General features: G+C 42.3%; 2 protein-coding genes across 3 annotated transcripts; one reads left to right on the forward strand and one right to left on the reverse strand.

Moving 5' to 3' along the window:
* Window positions 1–956: 956 nt before the first annotated feature.
* On the reverse strand, window positions 957–8,798 carry LOC124259987 (C-type lectin Cal-like). The gene is made up of 5 exons (XM_046694214.1): window positions 8,207–8,798; window positions 6,802–6,932; window positions 5,165–5,258; window positions 2,054–2,274; window positions 957–1,074 (listed from the first exon to the last, which is right to left on the reverse strand). Exons 1-4 carry the CDS (start codon window positions 8,268–8,270, stop codon window positions 2,060–2,062), a joined length of 504 nt encoding a protein of 167 aa, XP_046550170.1. The 5' UTR covers window positions 8,271–8,798; the 3' UTR covers window positions 957–1,074; window positions 2,054–2,059.
* Window positions 8,799–12,166: 3,368 nt separating this feature from the next.
* Window positions 12,167–23,449, forward strand: LOC124259986 (kelch-like protein 24). 2 transcript variants are annotated; one of them, XM_046694212.1, is made up of 2 exons: window positions 12,167–12,272; window positions 19,905–23,449. In XM_046694212.1, exon 2 carries the CDS (start codon window positions 19,928–19,930, stop codon window positions 21,548–21,550), a length of 1,623 nt encoding a protein of 540 aa, XP_046550168.1. In that variant the 5' UTR covers window positions 12,167–12,272; window positions 19,905–19,927; the 3' UTR covers window positions 21,551–23,449. The 2 variants fall into 2 exon arrangements, with proteins under 2 accessions (XP_046550168.1, XP_046550169.1); XM_046694213.1 differs by lacking the exon at window positions 12,167–12,272 and adding an exon at window positions 19,079–19,624.
* The last annotated feature ends 8 nt before the right edge of the window (window positions 23,450–23,457 follow it).

Consider the following 23,457-nt stretch of genomic DNA (forward strand, 5'->3'; position numbering starts at 1 on the left):
ATCATCGTCAAAACTGAGATCGGCCATTTTTCAGATAATAGGCGGGACATATGATTTTGTCAACTACCGTTTTAGACCCCTTCCGAAATTCGAAACATACAGCTTCCAGAATAATAACGCCCGATCAACTAAAACTGTGCCCAGACGAAAACTGTCTTGGAGAGAAATGTCACTTGCCAGGAAATGAAGTTTGTCCGACTGCTCGATGCAGTGAAAGTAACAGTTAATTAATGAGTGAGTAATGCGTCGCCGTTGTCAACAGCAATTATACCACGTCTTGTCGACCAGCATGAGTGAGTGAGTTGAACTTAACGCCGCTTTGGACAGTGTTCCAGCTATATCACATGAGTGAGTGAGTCTCTATTAGCAATATTCCAGCAATATCACGGCGGGGGACCACAGAAATAGGCTTCACACATTGTACCCATGTGGGAATCGAACCTGTGTCTTCGGCGTGACGAGCGAACACTTTAACCACTAGGCTACCCCACCGGCTCTAGCTTAATGCTGAAGGTGAGCCGGAAGTGATGCAGTTGGCAATCATTCGCTACTCTGGTAGAACCCATGGGCATGGTGCCCACACACCCAGAAGCTTAATCGGGGCAAACCTAGATTCGAACCGACACTCACCCATGAGGCGCAACCGTTCACAATGAATTGCTAGGGGGAAACCAAAGGCAGATATGATATCGTGCTCACAGACCAATGCTCACAGTCTCATGGCCAGGGGACGCAACTCTTTATAACCATTTACGTATTGAGCTGCTGATCTACCGCTGTCGTTAAGCATAGGATCACATATTTGGTCTGACAACCGATCCTCATCGTCTGGGATTCGAATTCACAATCAGCGGATCCTGATAAGACTAACTGATTTTATTGTACACGGCTCCTTCATTGCAGCCGTTGTATGATTCAGATATGGAGGAACAACTAGTTTTCTTGATACAGTTTATTCACTTCATAATGTATCAAGTCATTGAAGAAAACATTAAGTTACAGCTCCTCTAACCCCAAGAGGGCCCCTGTACATCCAGCATCTAGTTAGTCGAGGAGTGAAGGTCCAACAAGGGTCTGCAATGAAAAGATTACAGGGGAGAAGTTTAACTCCATAAATCTAACATGTTGAACTCTTTAAGCAAGAACAGTACCACTGGACCCGTGAAGGTCCGGGTTAGAATGCACCTTCAGCAACACACGCCTGTCGTAAGAGGCGACTAAAGGGATCGGATGGTCAGACTCGCTGACTTGGTTGACACATGTCATCGGTTCTCAATTGCGCAGATCGATGTTCATGCTGTTGATCACTGGATTGTCTGGTCCAGACTCGATTATTTACAGACCGCCGCCATATAGCTGGAATATTGCTGAGTGCGGCGTAAAACTAAACTCACTCACTCACTACCAATGGAGTAAAAGTACATGCGGGGATTTCATGCAGGCAGTGTGTTTGCGCGTGTGTGTGCGTACGTATGTGAAGGTATTTGTTAATAAACGTTTCATGATGCCGTCGTTTCTAATCAACATATAACAGAGCTTATCACCTTCTTATTACACAAAAATATAACAGGGTCAATATCGTCGGTCAAAACCCTCCATGCACGGTGTGTATGTACTAGTCCACAGTTTACATAGACTCTGAAACCTTATACACGGTTCACGTGTTAGGTGGGTAAGTGAGTATGGTTTTACGCCGTTGTATGCAATATTCCAGCAATATCACGGCGGGGAATATCAGAAATCGACTTCACACATTGTAACCATGTGGGGAATCGAACTCGGATCTTGGCGTGACGAGCGAACGCTTTAACCACGAGGCTACCCCAACGTCCCTCATGTTGAGAGACTAAGGTTATATCGTCATGAGGGACGTTGGGGTAGCCTAGTGGTTAAAGCGTTGGCTCGCCCGCCGAAGGCCCGGGTTCGATTCCCCACATGGGCACAATGTGTTAAGCCCATTTCTGGTGTCCCCCGCCGTGATATTGCTGGAATATTGCTAAAAGCGGCGTAAAACTAAACTCAGTCAGTCAGTCAGTATATCGTCATGGTTTACCTTGCTTCACAAATAAAGGGATAGAGAGCTGTGCAGTCGCTGGCCCCCCACAGATAGATGCCCCCTACCATCAGGGCACAGTCCAGCCCCCCTGCCGGCAGGGGGCGGTGTGCGGCGGTACCAATGGGTGTACGACATGTTCTGACGGGCGGTCACCCACTGCCACTGGCCATTACTGGACAGGTCACTTCCGCCGATCCACAACCTCTCGGTCTTCAGCCCTGGGAATAAGACAATACGTGCATAGGTACATTGAGTTTGAAGTATATCTCATTATTTATAGTATGTCTGTATATCTGTTTAATGTTACAAATATTCAGGAACCGTTCGATATCACAGCTCCCTTTTGAACAGGATACGAATGATACAACTCTGAAACATCCACCCAGTCACAGACGTCTTAATGCCACTGGATTGTCCAGTCTATTTACAGACCGCCGCCGTGTAGCTGGAATATTGTGGCGTGAAGCAACAAACAAATCAAACTATACAGAACCCTCATGAGCGAGAGAGATTCTGTCATATGTTCCTGATAGGATGAAAAGGGACACTGACGTCACTTCCGCAAAGAAGCTGTGATGGCGAATAAGTCCCTTTCGTCACCACTCGGCCCTTTCCGTAAAATTCGGCTTGTCCCGGAATAACACGAGTGGGTCACGAATGGAATAGGTCCGTGGTTTACATCGTAATGGATAGAACATACTCTTGATAAACAAGGATGCTTGAAGACGTTTGCATGGACCTGCATAGGATGCCCAAACTGAGGTGTCCGATCCTTGAGACAAACCGTCGAGTTATTTTAGTAATGCTTCAGACAATAAAGCACATGTCGAGCTGCCATGTTCGAACATTTTCGGGAGAGTGTGCACCTCCATCATTTAATTGAGTATTAATTTGACCTTGTGTATTATCTTTGAACACTAACAATTTGAAGTAAGTTGTGTGGGTGTGGTGCGGGATACCGGGGACAGGAAATGCATCCCTTATCACAAACGATCTCTACCTTGAACTGGGACGGTGGGGTAGCCTACTGGTTAAAGCGTTCGCTCGTCACGCCGAAGGCCCGGGTTCGATTCCCCACAAAGGTACAACTTGTGAAGCCCATGTCTGGTGTCCCCCGCCGTGATATTGCTGGAATATTGCTAAAAACGGCGTAAAACCATACTCAGTCAGTCAGTCTACCTTGAACTGGGCGTCTAAGATAGACAACATGATGTTTGATTGAGTTCATAGCATGGCAATGTTTCAATGGTTTGGTTTTGTAAATGGTCGAGAAACGTATGGTAGATGTGGTCATTTATGAATATCAGACTACTGGCAAGGGCATGGCTGTCAGAGTGTGGTGCAGTCACACGAAACCCTTCCCTACACCATCCCTGAGCCAACACCAAAGGGTTCGTTACGACGTCTCCATACGCGTCAACGGTCGTCGGATCACCACGCCAGAAACTCCTGTCTGTGTCTATCTATATAGAAGGGACGTCTTATCGGACCAAACCAGCAGCCGACAACCTCCTCCTGATGGCACTGATGGACATTCGGACTCCCACTCTTCATCACCGGCGACGCGTCTTGCCAGACGAGTTCAGAATCGGCCACGTGCTTTACATGTGCATTCCAGAATGCTAAGGTTCGACCAAACGTTTGATAATTGCCCTTGGATGAAGGTGGTGTCTAATTCGTATGTGTATAGTGAGATTCTTGCATGACGATAACTGAAACGCAAAACTGTACAAGAGTTAAAACTTGACAGTTATGGTTAACACATTTTCCGGAATCACATTCAGAGTTCACATAAGCAAAATCACCAAAAATGGTACCAGTAAGATACCCCAAAGTCAATATTGCGTGTGGCCTCATGGGCATCGATGAAAGCGTTGCATCGTCTGTACATTGAATGAATAAGCCGGTTGATGAAGGCCATGGGCATACTCTGCGAAATGCCTGATCGAGTCCTGCCACAGTTGTCGGCCTCGGTTTGAGGCCATTCAGTTTTCTTTGAATCTTGTCCCAAATGTGTTCTATTGGACTTAAATCCGGATTGAGTGCAGGCTATTGTAGGGTTTGGATGCCATGTTGTCTTAGGAAGTCCAATGTTGCTCTAGCAGTGTGGGCACGAGCGTTGTCTTGTTGGAAGATGTGATTTCTGTAACGTCCAAAATGTGGTACATCGTGGGGTCTTATGACTTGGTCAATATAGCGAGCAGCTGTCACGTCATTTCCTCATCCTGGACCGAGATTCTGGAACACCACGGTGTCAACTAACTGGCCCAGACCGATTGCACCCCACACCATGATGCTTGGACTACCCCACAAGTCTCTTTCAACAATACACTCACTTGAAAACAGTTCACCACGCCTTCACCATACTCTCCCTCTGCCATCGAAACACAATATCGGCTTTCAAGAGATAAAAGCACTGTTCTCCATTGTTGATAATGCCAATTCCGATACTGAGTTGCCCAATTTGGAGGTGACGACAGGACTACGATACGGTCTGAGACAGCAGAGGTTACCTCCGCGTAAACATCGACGCACTGTATCGGTACTGATGGGTCTGGTGTGTGTCCCAATGGTCTGGCGTGCTTTTTCCCCCGCTCTTGGGAAGCGATCATGCAGATGGTTGCGCACAATCGGTCGGTCTTGGTGTTGGGATGTTACTGAAGGTCGCCCACTGGGTGGACGGTCTTGGATGCTGTTAGTGACCCGATACCACTCCTGCAGTCGGTAGATTGTCCTAACATGAACATTAAAATGATTGTGCCCCTGACTTGGTTCCTCTGATCTTTCGTGGCATGGTGATTGTGTCAAAACAAAAATGATTTAAGCGGGTTTAAGACTCGCTTTCATTGGTAGGGTGTTAACATGCACGTGCATTTTTATTTTCACGAATGTCATACGGAACCTTTTACCATGTCTGCCTTCTTCGGTGCGTTTGGTCGATAAGCTTTTTCATCAGAAACACACTGATGTTGGTAATAACTGTCAATCTGGATTGAAAAAACATGTTAACAAAACGGTACAATCATAATAAAAACACCACCTTGTAAGAAAAAGATTTTGCATTTGATTTTGAAAGGCGACGTTTCTTTTGTGGTTCTGTATATTTACCTGTATGTTTAGCACGGAGCAACTTCTCCAGTTCCATCTGTTCTCCACGGGAGTTGATGTCTACAAGGTGAGCCCTCATGGCGGCACAGTGCATCTGCATGAAGAGAGATGCACCGTTAATAATGGAATTAAAACGTGCATAACTACACACGTGCTACAGTCATACATATCAGCATACAAACCAGCATATCAACATGCACACCGACATACATACCAGTGTGATTCTCATCTTACACAGAAATGTACATACCAGCATAATCAAATACCAGGAAGCCTGTCAAACATACCAGCATGATTAAAGCATACATACCAGAACAAATACCACCATGCATATCAGCATACTTACCAACAGACGTTCGAGCTAACATGCCATCAGGCATACCAGCATGCTTACTAGCTTAAACACCAGCATGCATGCATACAAGGACAAATCCCATCATGCATACCATCACACCTCCCGATATACATACCATAGTAGCCTCCAGAATGCATACCATCACTCCTGCCGACATACATACCATAGTAGCTTCCAGCATGCATACCATCACACCTACCGACATACATACCATAGTAGCCTCCAGAATGCATACCATCACACCTACCGACATACATACCATAGTAGCTTCCAGAATGCATACCATCACACCTGCCGACATACATACCATAGTAGCCTCCAGCATGCATACCATCACACCTACCGACATACATACCATAGTAGCCTCCAGAATGCATACCATCACACCTACCGACATACATACCATAGTAGCCTCCAGCATGCATACCATCACACCTACCGACATACCAACCATAGTAGCCTCCAGAATGCATACCATCACACCTACCGACATACATACCATAGTAGCCTCCAGAATGCATACCATCACACCTGCCGACATACATACCATAGTAGCCTCCAGAATGCATACCATCACACCTGCCGACATACATACCATAGTAGCCTCCAGAATGCATACCATCACACCTACCGACATACATACCATAGTAGCTTCCAGCATGCATACCATCACACCTACCGACATACATACCATAGTAGCTTCCAGCATGCATACCATCACACCTACCGACATACATACCATAGTAGCCTCCAGCATGCATACCATCACACCTACCGACATACATACCATAGTAGCTTCCAGCATGCATACCATCACACCTGCCGACATACATACCATAGTAGCTTCCAGCATGCATACCATCACACCTACCGACATACATACCATAGTAGCTTCCAGCATGCATACCATCACACCTACCGACATACATACCATAGTAGCTTCCAGCATGCATACCATCACACCTGCCGACATACATACCATAGTAGCTTCCAGCATGCATACCATCACACCTACCGACATACATACCATAGTAGCTTCCAGCATGCATACCATCACACCTACCGACATACATACCATAGTAGCTTCCAGCATACATACCATCACACCTCCCGACATACATACCATAGTAGCTTCCACCATGCATACCATCACACCTCCCGACATACATACCATAGTAGCTTCCAGCATGCAAACCATCACACCTACCTGCAGGTCGCCGTCATAACGCTGGAACATTGCGACATTAAAACAAGATCTAGTTAAACAGCCATGTACACCTACCAGAGCGTTAACCCAGTTGACCTTGAGAGGGACAACCTTGTAACACATGAACCTGCCCGACAGCCAGTCCGGGGGACACATGACCTCTGACCCCGCTCCCCTGTTCCTCCCTCCGACATCGCTGTGAGGGTCTGTGGAGAGACATGTTTTTTTATCAAGTGATTTATTCAAGTGGTCAGAAATGTCTCACTATACATAAGGGTAGCCTAACAAAATAATGGTAAAAGCGTCTTCTCTTCATGCTGAAGGCCGAAGTTCGATTCCCCACGTAGGTACAATGAGTGACGCCTCCTATATATTGCTGGAATCTTGCTAAAGGTTAAAACATCATCACCTACTCACACTCGTAAACAGAATGGCTGTACATGGCCGAAATCCTGCAACCTGTCCCTTGAGACATTTCGAGGGGACGAACTGCAATGTCCAGTTTTCATCAGAAAATATGGAAGACAATATCACATCGTCCTTCATTATTTATCAGATCCATCATACGTGGATATATTACCAATTTACAGTTTTCTAAGACGTATTTATGAGTGAGTGAGTGAGTTTAGGTTTACACCGCACTCAGCAATAGTCCAGCTATATGGCGGCAGTCTGTAAATAATCGAATCTTGACCAGACAATCCAGTGATCAACAGCATGAGCATCGATCTGCACAATTGGGAACTGATGACGTGTCATTCAAGTCAGCGAGCCTGACCACCCGATCCCGTTAGTCGCCTCTTACGACAAGCATGGGTTACTGAAGATCAATTCTAACCCGGATCTTCACGGGTCAGGTATTTATGAAGAAATGAAAGTATCAAACATATGTTTACGGAACCACGTGCGGCCCGGTCGTCTAAAGCATACATGTGAGTTCGAATCCAATGTTCTTTCTCACCCTGATCGCATGATACACGTGACTTTAATCAAAGTGATAAACATGCAAACTCTGTACCAATCTGGGCTAGCCTCTTGAATCAAGATGACATGCTAGCCAACTGAAATACCATTCAAAGCGACATAAAACAATACCCACTCACTCACTCTTAGGACAAGCACTTATACGAGCTGTTTGTGCAGTTAGTTGGTTGGTTGGTTAACGCTACTTCTGCAATATTTCAGCTATATGGCAGCGGTCTGGAAATAATCGAGTCAATCCGACAATCCAGTGATCAACAGCATGAGCATCGATCTACACTGTTGGTTTACGATGACATGTATCAACCAAGTCAGCGAGCCTGACCACCCGATCCCGTTAGACGCCTCTTACGGCAATTGTGGGTTGCTGAAGACCAATTCTAACCAGGATCTTCACGAGTGTTTGTGCGGTGTAGGTGACAACCATCATCCCCCTGTGAGGGGACAAAGCAGCTGACCATACTCCGTCCTGTATCATGAGCTGATGAAGACAACGTACCTCGGCCGACGGTAACAGCCAGCAATCCACACACGACGACCAACGACGCCCGCGACATCTTCATTCAACACTCTCCCAGCAGGACTCTCCCTGGAATGAAGATCTCCAACCCGAGATTAGTTTGACAATTACCGTCCTATTGGCAATAAACATTGTATTCCTGGCCTCAGTTTATGGCTTATGGTGTATTTGTTATTTGCGTTTCAATGAAATGAAGCCAGTTAATAACATGGGCGGCAGGACGTCAAGCAAAAAATCATTCGTTCATAAAGGCTTATTGACTTTGAAAAAACGTCCTTAACAAAACAATATGTCGAATAGGGCTTTGTTTTTAACATCTTCAGCAGTTTGGTTGCAATGAAAGGCACCGATTCATAATACACTACATTTTGAGCTTAACCCTTTCATCATGGACTGTTAACATTTTCACTACATTTTATTGTGTTATTTTGGCCACGAAAATATAACGATCAAACACACTTGCCATGACGAAGTATGACCATGTACATGTGTGTGTGCGTGTGCGTGTGCGTGTGCGTGCGTGCTTGAGTGCGAATGTGTGTTACTGACCTCCCATCTTACACGTCAATGCTGCATGAAAATCGACAATTACACACTCACGTAAGTTCGTTACCCCTGAGCAGAGTAAGTGCTGATTGTGCCGTTAAAGCTGTTCAGATCGAGGTACCCGTGAAGATCCGGGTTAGCATTGGGATTCTTTAAGTACGTTAAATCACTTTGGTATTAGTAATATTTTCAAAAATCCAGAATGTGTTAACACTGAATGGCTAGCCTCAAAGGTAGAACTAGTTTTAAAAGAGAGTTAGTGGTCTTTAATGAACAATAGCCCATGGTTATTTATTATAAGACTATAAAAGATTCCTCAACATTTGAACGTTACCTTTTTTTCAACCAATGTTTATATCCCAATTTTGAAATTTAGAACAACTAATCACGTACCTTCTACCCATTGAGACCGGCCGAGAAAATAGAACATGTAAGTTATCATTCGTCACCACTCGCCCCTTTCCGTAACTATTCGGCTTGTCCCGGAATAACACGAGTGGGTCACGAATGGTAAGTTATGCGACTCCCCCGCAATAGCTGATGAACTTCATTATTTACTGAGGTGTAGTTACTTTAATGATATTAGACTAAAGTATATTCCTTCGCAATATCTTAAATTGTAAAATCTTGTTACCTTCAAGCAACTAATGTGTACAAAGAAAACAGTAGAATTGAAAAAGTTAACGAAGTTTATCAATAGTATACTAACATTTTAAATGTTAGCTGAGCCCCATGTTGTCTTTGTCTATGTCATCTGATGTTTTTGTACTCTTGTGCCACCGCTGGGTGGTTGAAGGGGGGTAATGAAGTTGAAGCTGATGCACCCATGCATGTTTTAAGAGGCAACTAACGGGATCGAGTTGTCAGGCTCGCTGATTTGGTTGACACACGTCAACGCTTCCCAACTGCGTAGACTGATGCTCATGCTGTTGATCATTGGATTGTGTGGTCCGGACTCGATTATTTACAGACCGCCGCCATAAATCTGAGTGTGGCGTTAAACAACAAACCAACCAATCAAAACATTAAAGCTGCCCTTTGCCTCTCCTCGTTTCTTAAGACTACCTTTAACTCCCAATGAAGTTCTATCATTCGTCTTCTATATCTTTTACTAGAATCTCCAATATATGAATTTGTCTTCAGCAACCCATACTTGTGAGAGGCGAGTAACGGGATCGGGTGGTCAGGCTCGCTGACTTGGTTGACACATGTCATATCCCAATTGCGTAGATCGACGTTCGTGATGTTGTTCACTGGATTGTCTGGTCCAGACTCGACTAAATGTCGACTAGTTGCCATTTTCGGTTTTGACATACATTTGAATGTTAGTTTTTCTCTCGACATTCAGTATTTGTAAAGAAAACCGAATAGTGTCCATGGGTGTGTGGGGTGGGTGGGGGTGGGGTGTTTGATGGTGTGGGTGTGTGTGCGTGTAAGATATCTGTGTAATTACATGTATTTGCAGTACTTTACACTGGTGTGACTTGACTAGCCATTGTTTTCACTAACTGCAAAGCAGCGTCAATACATTGTCTCAAATAATGTAAGATGACATCATCAATTGTTGTTGCACCACTAGAGGGTACTGCACCACGTGGTTTCAACAGTTGACTGGAGTCTAGACTTTGGGACCGAACATCTCTTTCTTTCTACATTTCCTCAGTAAGGAAAGAATCAATGAACATTAGAAACGTGCGTCATAGCAAACCATATGCATCAAACGTCCGATGTTCCATGAGGCATTGACCGCACAACTGTAACATTTTATGTGCGCTTCAGTCATTATTGTTCCCAATACTAAAGCAAATAATATGAGTGAGTTTGAGTGAGTGAGTTTAGTTTTACGCCGCACTCAGCAATATTCCAGCTATATGAAGTTGCACATAAGCCATAGTTTCGACACGTAGGAAACCCTAAAGTGAACGAACTACGCTTTAGGACTGAGGTAATACGTTCTCTCGCGGTATATTGTACAGTAAATTCAAACACTCAAACATTGTACTGTAAATTGCCAATAGATGCATGACTGAAAGAAGGTGTGTTTAAGAAAAACAACGAGTTCAGTTTTATACCAAATGTCAGTTGTACCCCGAATTACTTGGTTACAGCACTATATTCAGTGGATTATTATTTTTCGTGTTTGCAAAGCGTGATTTTTATAATATATACAGGCTCGCATGTTATTTAACATATATCGTTATACATCCGAAGCTTGAAAAATCGATTGTTTATACAAATTTATTAACTAATACTAAGTCTCTGAAAATACATAACTCTGAGATAAACGAACAAAGTGCCCCATTTAAATTGAAACGGAGACCCAGTGAGAAGGGAACCTTGGGAAATCTAGACTTGCTTCACCTTGAGCGTTTGCATTACAGGCAGCACTGGGTTGAGTGAGTGAGTGAGTGAGTGAGTTTAGTTTTACGCCGCACTCAAATATTCCAGCTATATGGCGGCCGTCTGTAAATAATCGAGTCTGGACCAGACAATCCAGTGATCAACAGCATGAACATCGATCTGCGCAATTGGGAACCGATGACATGTCTGACAACCCGACCCCGTTAGTCGCCTCTAACGACAAACATGGGTTACTGAAGATCAATATTCTAACCCGGACCTTCACGGGTTAGTACTGGGTTGAAGGGAAAATAATATGGTTCAGGGACTGACAGACGAACACAGTCCCATCCATTCCACATTTTTAGACAAATGGCACCCTCTCTCCATAGGTGCGATATTTCTCACAGCACTATTCAAATGTGTATGGCAAATTTGCTTTTAAATATAACTTTTGATTTATTTCACATTTGTGCACTTTGCAATGTGGCAAATAAGGCCGACGCGAAGTTAAATATAACTCACAGTAGGCTACTTCTATTGTTTTGACAGGTGCAACTTCATATTAAGTAACCAATATCTACTGGATGCTTCAGGAATTAGGATTTCTAAAGTAGGAATATGGAAAAACTCTTCTTGGAGCTTGGATAACTAGGCTGAGGGGTAGTGTCAATCGGAGCGAATAGGTCAGTAGCAGTTTAGGATTACACTGATCACGGAGACGCTGTCTCAGTTTCGAGATAGGTCACTAATTACAACTTTGCAACCTAGACTAGTAACGGTCAACAGGTACTGAGTATATGGTCAACCAACGTAACAACATACTCACCACCAACAAAAATAATTCCGGAAGGTCCATAAGTACAACAGTACCGAATTCCGCGTACGTTTCAACAAGCGATTCCGCTTAAGATTCACTACAACTAAAGTAACGGCCATTTGTCAATAATTGCAGACAACAGGAAAATTTACACAGACACTTTCTGAAAGACATCGCATTATAAAGATTCCTTTTCCGTTTCCTTGTGATTGTAACGTTTTTACTTACCCAACCCCGGAAGTAATGCTTGGTTAACCAGATCGATCGAACACTGGGAAGCCTTACGTTTGTTTTTGTGAATTATAACGATTGAAGATACATTGACCCGTTCTGCTTATGGTAAGTATATCACACACAAGTGTATCTAGGTAATGGGAACTGTTTTAATTCCTTAAAATCATATCCTCAAGGTCTACGCTTTGTCACGTCACATTTTGTGAGAGAGTCGTGTGGGTCAAGAACGGTAGACCTGTAACAACGGGTTAATTATAACAGTACGTGGTATTCGTGACGTTATACCACGACAGTGGGGAAGATTATTGGTCTTGCTGCTTCTATTGGCCAGTAGCCATTTATTATTGATGAAATTTTACCCAGTTATTTGGTCATAAATAAAAAACATTTATTTATCACACTCGTGAAAAACGAAAAATGGCCACCCGAAATATTATCTTCAAAGTGTTTGGTAATATTATCAAATTTATCTCGATGATAAGTGTCCCTTCTGTTATTAAATGATGATTCTTTATATTTAGAAAATATAGCGGCATTCTTTATAACTGCCAAATCATAGTTTGATGTGCTGCTCACATTTTCTTTCCAAAATGTCTTGCCGACATCTGCTGGATTCTGGAGAGCTCGGAATCACTCTTGCATAAGGTTCCAGTATGGTCCCAATCTGATTTGCACCTGGTACATTTCACGGTTTACATTACATGTTTTTATGCCCCTAGTTCTCAAACCACATGTGTCCATTAAATATTTTGTTAAAGTATGTAGTCCTATAAAGTCATGTCAAGTCAACCGCCTTCGCTGCAGTTGCTATTTTAGTTTTTACTTTCGTAGTCTCAATCCTACCCAGGGTAAAATTGAGTAACCCTATCACACTACAGCAATTACCTTGAAATGTTTAGTTTAGACGTGTTACATGTTGATTCCCAAGGTGAAGCTACTGCAGGAATCAGTACATAGAAACACGCAGTGCAGGGTTCGAAATACCCCATATATTAGCGTGCCATGGCACGGTAAATATTGAAATGGCGCGGATAAAAAATGTTCTCGGTGCCTTCATGGCACACCTAATTTTTAGAGACATAACTCACCTTTAGTCATTTAATCCCCCAAACACTTACTCAAATGACAAACAAGCAAAAACATTTATTGACTTTATCGCCCAGGAAATCATTGGAATTATGATGGGTGATGTAAAGAAATCTGGTTGTTTTTCCATTTAGAGCAATGAGAGTACTGATAGTTCGGTTATTGAAGAGGAAATTGTGTATGTGAGATATATTGAACAAGTGAACCTGTCACAAACGTCTTAGCTATTAAAGATGTTGGGAAAACAGAACAAATGAAGCTTAAGAAAGCCATCTTAAACAGAAGACATATCAGTGATAACAGAAAACAGGTTTCATTTGTTGTTTACTAACAATCATTTCAAATGATCATCATTGCTACAGTTATTTATTCTAAAACATGTGGGCAAACTTGATTTCTGAAAGGCACATCTAAAATATTTGCCTGGTGCCCTAAGGCACACAAACAGTGAAGTAATGTGATGTAACTAACAGTTGTATTCTAAAACAAAATAAGTTTACAAATTAATACAAATGACTATAAAGGTTTAAGCAGTGGCAGTATGAATTCAAAGTTATGTCTTCTCATATAGACCAACTAAATACACTCTAGAGGATTCTCCAACTCCCTGGGTCAGAGCATAGTGGAAAGTCACAGAAGATTGTAGAAATAGGGCTGACAGAGGATTGTTGAAATAGGGCTGACAGAGGATTGTAGAAATAGGGCTGACAGAGGATTGTAGAAATAGGGCTGACTATTGATATAGATCATAGAGATGAATCATCATTAAATGAATATCAATTGATTATCAATATATATTGGAGAAGTAACTTGGAGCAAATTATTTAAAAATATAAAGAAATCAACATATTTAACATCACTGAGTGGTGACATATTTAGGCTTGGATTACCAACGAAACGCCACCCTGAACATAATTTAGAAGCAGCCCATGAATAGAGACCTAACTTTCTGTATTGTCTGAGTAAATTTAAATGTCATTTCATCACAATGGTTCATGTACAATGTTCTTGATGGCACATTTTTCATATCTAATAATGATTCTCATTCACAATAATTCTGATTCTCAATGTTTTAGAAGGTAGATCTACGTAGAAAACTGTAGTACCTTCTATAAATGTATCTAACTATAGCACAAGCCTACATGGAGCATTGTCCCTCACTGACTTTCCACATATACAATGTATTTATACTATTACACTTGGAACATTGTTACACAATGTAAACACTGCCACACAAGACATGAAAGTTAGGTGAGGTGAGGTGAATTTGTACCCATTAATGCCGAGCGCCATGCAGGGACCAACAAGTACCATATTTTAACGTCTTTTGGTATGACGCGGTCGGGGATCGAACCCGCGACCTTCCACTCTCCGGGCGGACGCTCTAACCACTACACCACGGAGGCGGTCTGAAAGTTAGGAATATTATAATAAGTTATGGATACAGAGCATATTTGGCCATGACCCAGTGCTGGTACATTGATGTTCCAGTATTAGTGTCACCGGGGAGCACATTAGAGGGAGTGACCAGTCCCTAATTGCTGTTATATAACTTGTAAGTGTTGAATGTGCTATGCAAACAATTCTTGGCTGTGGACACACGATCCGGGCAGAAACGATGGAGAACTGATGACAACATTTATGATTTAGTTCATTTTGGGCAAGCTACACGTCAGACCATCTTCACCACAGAAGGTAAGATTTATCTCTAGTTTCAGAGAGAGTGGAAAGGAGATTATCCATATGAAAGTCCATATCCTTCTGATAACATGTCATAGAAAGACTTGGATATATGAAAGTAAAGTTTGGATAAGATACATATTAGGAAAATGGCAGTTTAATCCGAAGATTAAGTAGTGTGAGAATAGTGTTTAAGATGTGGTCGATTCTCATATATTATCATGATTATGTTACCAGTACCAGAGGCAAAATACCATCACATGATTTTAATCCTCAACTCTATTAATGACTTTATTTTGTTTACAAAATTCACATTTCTTCCAAACTTCTTCTTCAACCATCTTGCATTCATTCTCGAAGGCACTTTCAGTTTTTGTTTCAAATTTTACTAAATTTAGTTTCTGAGTAATGTGAAAGCTAAACATAACAGTGTTGTCATGGAAATGTTATTTTTGCAAATATTTTGTATATTTTTGAAAATGTAATTAGTAATTTTTTTATAAATGGAACATTCTTGCCTGGGTTGATGTTTGGTTGTTTGTCTGTTTTATTCAATGAGGTTTGGATTGTAGAATTCCATTGTCATGTTTCAAAATAGTATAATAATTGCTTGATTATCATAATTTCAACATCTGCAATAGATATTTTGCCAATGTTCCTATATTTCGAGGTTGTGGATGCTAAAAGTATGCTCAATAGCTGCTGTAACATGTTGTTGAATTTGAAGGGAGAGTGAGTGAGTGAGTTTAGTTTTACACTGCTTTTAGCAATATTCCAGCAATATCACAGCGGGGGTCACCAGAAATGGGTTTCACACATTGTACCCATGTGGGGAATCGAACCCGGGTCTTCGGACTGACGAGCGTGCGCTTTAACCACTAGGCTACCCCACCGCCCCTTGAAGGGGAGAGATATCTATTTTGACTTTAACTGTTTTTTTGCCAACTTTCACTGACCTGTTGAGAGTGAAATAGTTGTACCAAATGCAGGGAGGTGTTATAACACTTGATGCTTGAAAGCCCTTGATATCCTATTTTCCTTTACGTAGTATTAATATATGTCTTGAACATGTTTCATTATTTTGCCATGGAGTGTAATATAATGGTATGAAGTATGATAAAGAATTTGGTTTTACTTTGGTTTAGAATTATGAGTATAAACCCAGACAGTCACAACTGTGTTCTATGATAGTGGTATCAGTACACACATGTCAACAGGTGTATGATTGTGTGTTGGTATTTTCAAGGGTGATTACACAACTAATTGGTAATAATTAGAGTAACTTACTACACATCAATTGTCTGGGTATTGAGTTTAACGAGGTTATTGTCAGTTGTAGGGTTTTATCTCAACTCAGAAACATAGAGGTCCCGTGGACCCCCAAGTATTAGTTTTAGCCATGCTGGCAATATGAGGGTACTTTGAAGTAGCGGTGTAGGGAATTGTCCATTTTGATAATTTCTTCAGCGCCTGGAATGAATCGTTGATCATGTGGACTGGTGTATGAAATGATGCACGTAACTGCTCTGAAAGAAACAACCAAACACTTCGTAAAGTCAGAGATGTGTTGTTGGTACAGTGAATAAATTTGTGCGTCCCTCAGGACATTTGAGTGTACTGGACGCACATTTGGCCTACAAAAAAATGTTGTGGTTCTGATTACCCGACCGACCCTTGAATTATGGTGCCGACCCAAGTTTTTTTACGAGGTATGAATAAAATAAGCTTTCAGATACCATTGTTTTTTCCCGGCACCAACGGACATCGGTCATTCTGATAGAGAATTTCGACATGATGGCCATAAGCTTGATTGAATAAACAATTACACATTGATAAATGTGTTATTAGTTCGTACTCAACTTCTTAAACAAAATGTAAAAAAAAATTCCTTCCTAGCTACCCTAAATTTTAAAGAGGTGTAATTGGAACCACAACATTTTTTTATTTTGCCTTTGTGCATCACGTAAAACCCTACAGTTATATACACAGTAAGTCCTGTCGTAATGGTGATCCAGTGTATACCTGTTTTGGCCTCCTTCACATGTCACCTGTAGGTCAGCTGGGGGCGGTAGGGTAGCCCAGTGGTTAAAGCGTTGGCTCGTCACGCCAAAGACCCGGGTTCGATTCCCCACATGGGCACAATGTGTTAAGCCCATTTCTGGTGTCCCCCGCCGTGATATTGCTGGAATATTGCTAAAAGCGGCGTAAAACTAAACTCAGTCAGTCTGTCAGCTGGCCTATAAACAGACGGCAGTTCCTACATGTCATGGCCAGAAATAGTTAAAAAACCTCCAGAAACCACAGATATTTGTTTGGTAGTAATCTCTCGACTGTGTTCACTAACAGGAAGTATGACATGTAAACAACAGTGCTTGTTCAGAACATGTCATTTTAGGTAGTTTTCCACACACAATTGTCTGAATGCTTTACTCACTCATGAAAATTTAAAAACCACGGTGCTGACTGTCCGATTAAGAATATTCGCCTGATATTGCCTCCTGTTCAGATGTTCTTGGACCATCGACCAAGACTGCGAGAAACATTCACAGACACACTTTATCATGAACATATAGATTAACGCTTAGTCTCTGAATATATGTAATTTTGATAGTAACAAACAAGCCCATTTAAATTGAAAAGGAGCCCTAGGGAGACCAGAGATTCAGAACCTGAGGAAATCTAGACTTGCTTTATTTAGGGCTTTAGCACTGCAGAGAGGGCTTGGCAGTGGGGAAAATAATGTGGTTCAGGGACTGTGAGACAGACTAATGAACATACTGTAATAGATGTGTTCATAGCTGTGTTCACCTCAGAGTTTCAGACTTGTTAACGAAAGGCAGGTTAAGATGCGAGGCAATGATGCTGTTTGCTTAGCATTTGTACTTTGTATGTTCATGTTTCACTAATGATATCTCCTTGTCCTCCATTGTAGATGCCAAGGAGTGCCAGGAAGAAATTTGTAGCATCTGTCTGGAAGATACCACAAAGCTTTTGATTCCACAGAGAATTTGTCAGAAGATGAATGGACAATGAGAGAATATGATCAGAAACCTTATCAGAAGATGAATGGACCTTGACAATATTTTCAGAGACCTCTTCAGAAGATGAAAAGAGACCTCTTCAGAATATGATCATGTACATTTTAAGATATTATGTTCGTGAACATATCACCTGAAGTATGCTAAGAAGTTTCACTAAAGACCATGCTCATAATGTGATTTTGTATGTGCATTAAACAGGGATGCTTAATGGGCACACAAAACAGACATGACCTTGACCTTATTTTTTCATGTATTTTGTTTGAAAGAGCAGTTGGTACTTATCCTTGAAATATCACAACTATATGTTTGTCAGACATCTCTTTATAATCACTACACCTTGTTATCAGGATACCTTGTTACGAGAACCCTGTGAACACTTTGTTACGAGAACCCTGTGAACACTATGTTACGAGAACCCTGTGAACTCTTTGTTACGAGAACCCTGTGAACTCTTTGTTACGAGAACCCTGTGAACACTTTGTTACGAGAACCTTTTGAACACTTTGTTACGAGAACCTTTTGAACACTTTGTTACGAGAACCCTGTGAACACTTTGTTACGAGAACCCTGTGAACACTTTGTTACGAGAACCCTGTGAACTCTTTGTTACGAGAACCCTGTGAACACTTTGTTACGAGAACCCTTTGAACACTTTGTTACGAGAACCCTGTGAACACTTTGCCACGAGAACCCTTTGAACACTTTGTTACGAGAACCCTGTGAACTCTTTGTTACGAGAACCCTTTGTTACGGGAACCCTGTGAACACTTTGTTACGAGAACCCTGTGAACACTTTGTCATGAGAACCATGTGAACACTTTGTTACGAGAACCCTGTGATCACTTTGTTACGAGAACCCTGTGAACTCTTTGTTACGAGAACCCTGTGAACTCTGTTACGAGAACCCTGTGAACACTTTGTTACGAGAACCCTTTGAACACTTTGTTACGAGAACCCTGTGAACACTTTGTCACAAGAACCCTGTGAACTCTTTGTTACGAGAACCCTGTGAACTCTGTTACGAGAACCCTGTTACGAGAACCCTGTGAACACTTTGTTACGAGAACACTTTGTTACGAGAACCCTGTGAACACTTTGTTACGAGAACCCTGTGAACTCTGTTACGAGAACCCTGTGAACACTTTGTTACGAGAACTCTGTGAACACTTTGTTACGAGAACCCTGTGAACACTTTGTTATGAGAACCCTGTGAACACTTTGTTATGAGAACCCTGTGAACACTTTGTTACAAGAACCCTGTGAACACTTTGTTATGAGAACCCTGTGAACACTTTGTTACGAGAACCCTGTGAACTCTGTTACGAGAACCCTGTGAACACTTTGTTATGAGAACCCTGTGAACACTTTGTTATGAGAACCATGTGAACACTTTGTTACGAGAACCCTGTGAACACTTTGTTACGAGAACCCTGTGAACTCTGTTACGAGAACCCTGTGAACACTTTGTTACGAGAACCCTGTGAACACTTTGTTATGAGAACCATGTGAACACTTTGTTACGAGAACCATGTGAACACTTTGTTACGAGAACCCTGTGAACACTTTGTTATGAGAACCATGTGAACACTTTGTTATGAGAACCATGTAAACATGTGAACACCGTTTTGCATACAACGCCTCTTCGCAAAAGTAAATAAGTATAAATGCCATTGTCTCATCAAAACAGTAAGCATTTAGTTTGGAATGGAAACAGTTAGAATTTAGTTTGGAATACACAGTGCCCTGAATACACAATGCTCGCATATGTCAGCATTTACTGTGTAAAACAATTGGCATTCTGTTTGTACTGCAAACAATGTTATTTTTTTTCCTACTAAACCAGCCAACCACATCAGCTATTTCAAGTGAATACAAGATGTATTGATGTGCAAATATATTTTATTATATATCTTCTCAATGATTGTTTCAGCCATACTGCCGCCGTGAGACAAAATGGGATTCCCCGAAGACGAACACACAAAGACTATCAGGAGAGGACTTAGCGGCCTACTCAATAATGAGAAATTCTCAGACGTCATCGTTACAGTTGCAGGCCGAGAGTTCAAATGCCACAAATTCATTTTGTCTTTGTTCTCGTGTTATTTCGAAGCCATGTTCACATCCGGGATGCGAGAAAGTATTGAGAATCGGGTGAATCTGCCGGATGTGAACGCGGATGTGTTCTACAGGATCCTTCTGTTCATGTACCAGTGTGAGGACATTGTGGACATGGACACCGCCCAGGACGTCCTCCTGGTGGCGTCCCGTCTCCAGATCAAGTGTCTCCAGGACTACTGTGAGAAGTTCCTGTCGAAGAAGATCGGCGTCAACAACTGCATCTCGCTGTGGAGGATGTCCAAGATGCATAACTTCCAGAAAATGAACACCACAGCTTTCGAAACTATTTGCAGATCATTCCAGGAGCTGGTGTCATCGGAATCCTTTAATGACTTGACGCCCGATGAGTTGAAGATCATTATCGAAAGTGACCAGCTCATCATCTGTGGAGAGGAGGCCGTGGCAGACGCTGTGTTGAGCTGGGTCGAGGCAGACCACGGCAACAACAAATGGCGGAAAACTCAGCTGTCGTATTTGTTGGAAGTTGTTCGACTGCCCCTCACAACCCCTGAGTACCTTCGACACAAAGTGGAACAGAATGACCTTGTCCGCAAGAGTAAGGAAGCTCAAGATCTTGTCGAAGAAGCAAAGAATTTCCAAATGATGCCTGCCAGACGACAAGATTTTAGCAGTCCTCGGACGACACCACGGAAGTCTGCCGATACGGAAGAGGTTGTGTTTATCATAGGTGGTGCGACGGATCGTGTGAACGAGAACCAGACCAGTGTCTACTGTTATAGTTTTACGTGTGACGAGTGGTACAGTTTGACTAACCTGCCGTGTGACATCGGGAAAGGTTCCGCAGCATGTGTACATGGATCCAGCCTCTTTCTCACCGGCGGGTCCAAAAATGTGAAAGTGATGTATCGATATGAGAAAAGTCGTTGGATCAAAGGAGAAGCCATGCCTCATGGGCGCTGGCATCATGTCACTGTTGCCGTGGGTGACCGGTTGTACAATATCGGAGGAATGAAGGACTCGCTGGACTCGGAGAGTGATCTTGTGGCTTGTATTGATGAGTACCATATTTCAGGGGAACGATGGCACCAGGCTGGTACTCTGGCAGTCCCCGTACACCAGGCTGGAATGGCCGTACTTCATGAAAAGATCTTCTGTTTCGGAGGACTGGACAAAGATGGAAACTTCAGTAGTGTGATTCAGTACTTCGATGTGTCCAAGAAAACCGCTTGTCAAGTCGGTTACCTCCCCTCTCCCCTCAGTGAACACTTGAAGGCTGTGACTATTGACGACGACGTGTACGTCATATCCAGCCAATCAGAGGGCCTACAGCTGTTCAAACTGGACAATAGCAGCATGGACGTGTGTAATCTGGTCCACGTGAACCTCATCCAGACAATCAATCTCCCCGAGCTGACCCACTTCAGTGTCTTCCAGCATGAGGGGAACGTGTACATGGTGGGGGGGTACGAAGATGGGGAGGGGGACAAGTACCAGTGACGATATTAGGACAATGTCCGATTCAATACATATCATCCGTTTTCCTGACTCTACAAACTCTGGCTTCACTATGGACTCAATGCCGATGCCGTCAAAGAAGGCGGAAGTGGCGCTAGCCAAGATGCATCTCAGCAAAAAATACCTCAAGAGTCGGATCAGTGTCACCCGAGACAAACAGATATAGACTGGCTGTGACTACACATTGGCAATCTATGTTGGACATTCATGTTTCAATGTATCAAGTGCTACATTCACCTTTTGTACAAGATAACCCAATAATGTCAGTGTTTTATTGTTGTTTAATAACATAGCAGTTTTCATTTCTGTAACTTCTTAATTCACTAGTTTTAATTATGCACAGTTGGTTATAAAACCTGTTTATGATATGTTATAACAGTAACCTTTATCTGTCAGATTTCATGACATGCACTTGGTGACAAGCAGAGTGGCTCAAATCATGTAGCAGTGCAGAGTAATGCCCCTTGGTTGTAGAAGGATCTGTTGGTTATAAAAACATGTTTATGATATGTTATAACAGTAACCTTTATCTGTCAGATTTCATGACATGCACTTGGTGACAAGCTGAGTAGCTCAAATCATGTAACAGTGCAGAGTAATGGCCCTTGGTTGTAGAAGGATCTGTTGGTTATAAAAAACTGTTTATGATATGTTATAACAGTAAGTTTATGTCAGATTTCATGACATGCACTTGGTGATAAGCTAAGTGGCTCAATTCATGTAACCCAGGCTACCATGATTCTAATCTTTGGTTTGTAAGCATTATATCCAGATTCACTAAAGTGGTGACATCTGAAAAATCCCCGTACATAAGTTTTTGGTTTCCCTCACTCCCTCACTGTGACCAATCTCAAATACTGTTCATAGCGAGTAAAATGTGACTCACTGAACCATGACGTGGAATCAGGGGCCGCGTGCCTGAGGGGATTGTTGAGATTTGTCGATACAGAATCAGAATGGGAGGAATCCATTGTTTTAATTTGTTTAATTATGTTTTATTATAATTTTAGTGAGTGAGTTGGGTTTAAAGCCCCTTTTAGCAATATTTTAGCAACATGATGGGGGGAAGGCGGGGAGGGTTGTGGCACCAGAAATGGGGGTTCAGATTGTATCCACATGGTTATAATATTAGGGGTGTTACACTGTTTTGACTGGTTCCCTTTGATCTTCATGTGTGATTAATACAATGACATTCAGAATTCATTCTGACAGTGTCACCTATGTCCATCTTAGCACAGAATTTCTCTTGCTTGTGACAGTAGTTTGATTGGAAATCTGTTTTTTGGCATCATGCTTTTCAAATGAAAGTCAGAGTGTATTTGTTGTGTATGAATAGTACAGGGCCCCAATCCAGAAAGCGATCGTAAAGTTACGACTGTCGTTAGTATATGTTAATGTATGAGAGTTCCAATCACCCTAGGTGAGTGAGTGAGTGAGTTTGGTTTTATGCCGTTTTTAGCAATATTCCAGCAATATCACTGTAGGGAACACCAGAAATGGGCTACACATTTTGTACCCATGTGGGGAATATAAACCGGGTCTTCGGCGTGACAAGCGAACACCCTAACTACTAGGCTACCCCACCGCCCCACGATCACCTTAGGGCTGGGATCACTTTGAGGAATGGGTCCAGGGTGCCGATCCACAAAGCTTTCGTAACGTTACGACTCATCTATCTCGATAGTTTACCATAGGCTTAAGACTGTTGTAGCGTTACGAAGGCTTTGTTGATCGGGAACCAGGATATTTAATATAATACACTGGATTAATGAAGATGTGCATAATGATGTTATTAGATCTTATGTTTATTATTGACCCGTGAAGATCCGTGTTAGTATTGATCTTTAGTAACCCATGCTTGTCGTAAGCGGCGACTAACGGGATCGGGT

The sequence above is a fragment of the Haliotis rubra genome, unplaced genomic scaffold (genome assembly GCF_003918875.1).
Source record: "Haliotis rubra isolate DU_JTF1 unplaced genomic scaffold, ASM391887v1 Scf746, whole genome shotgun sequence".
NCBI lineage: Eukaryota > Metazoa > Mollusca > Gastropoda > Lepetellida > Haliotidae > Haliotis > Haliotis rubra.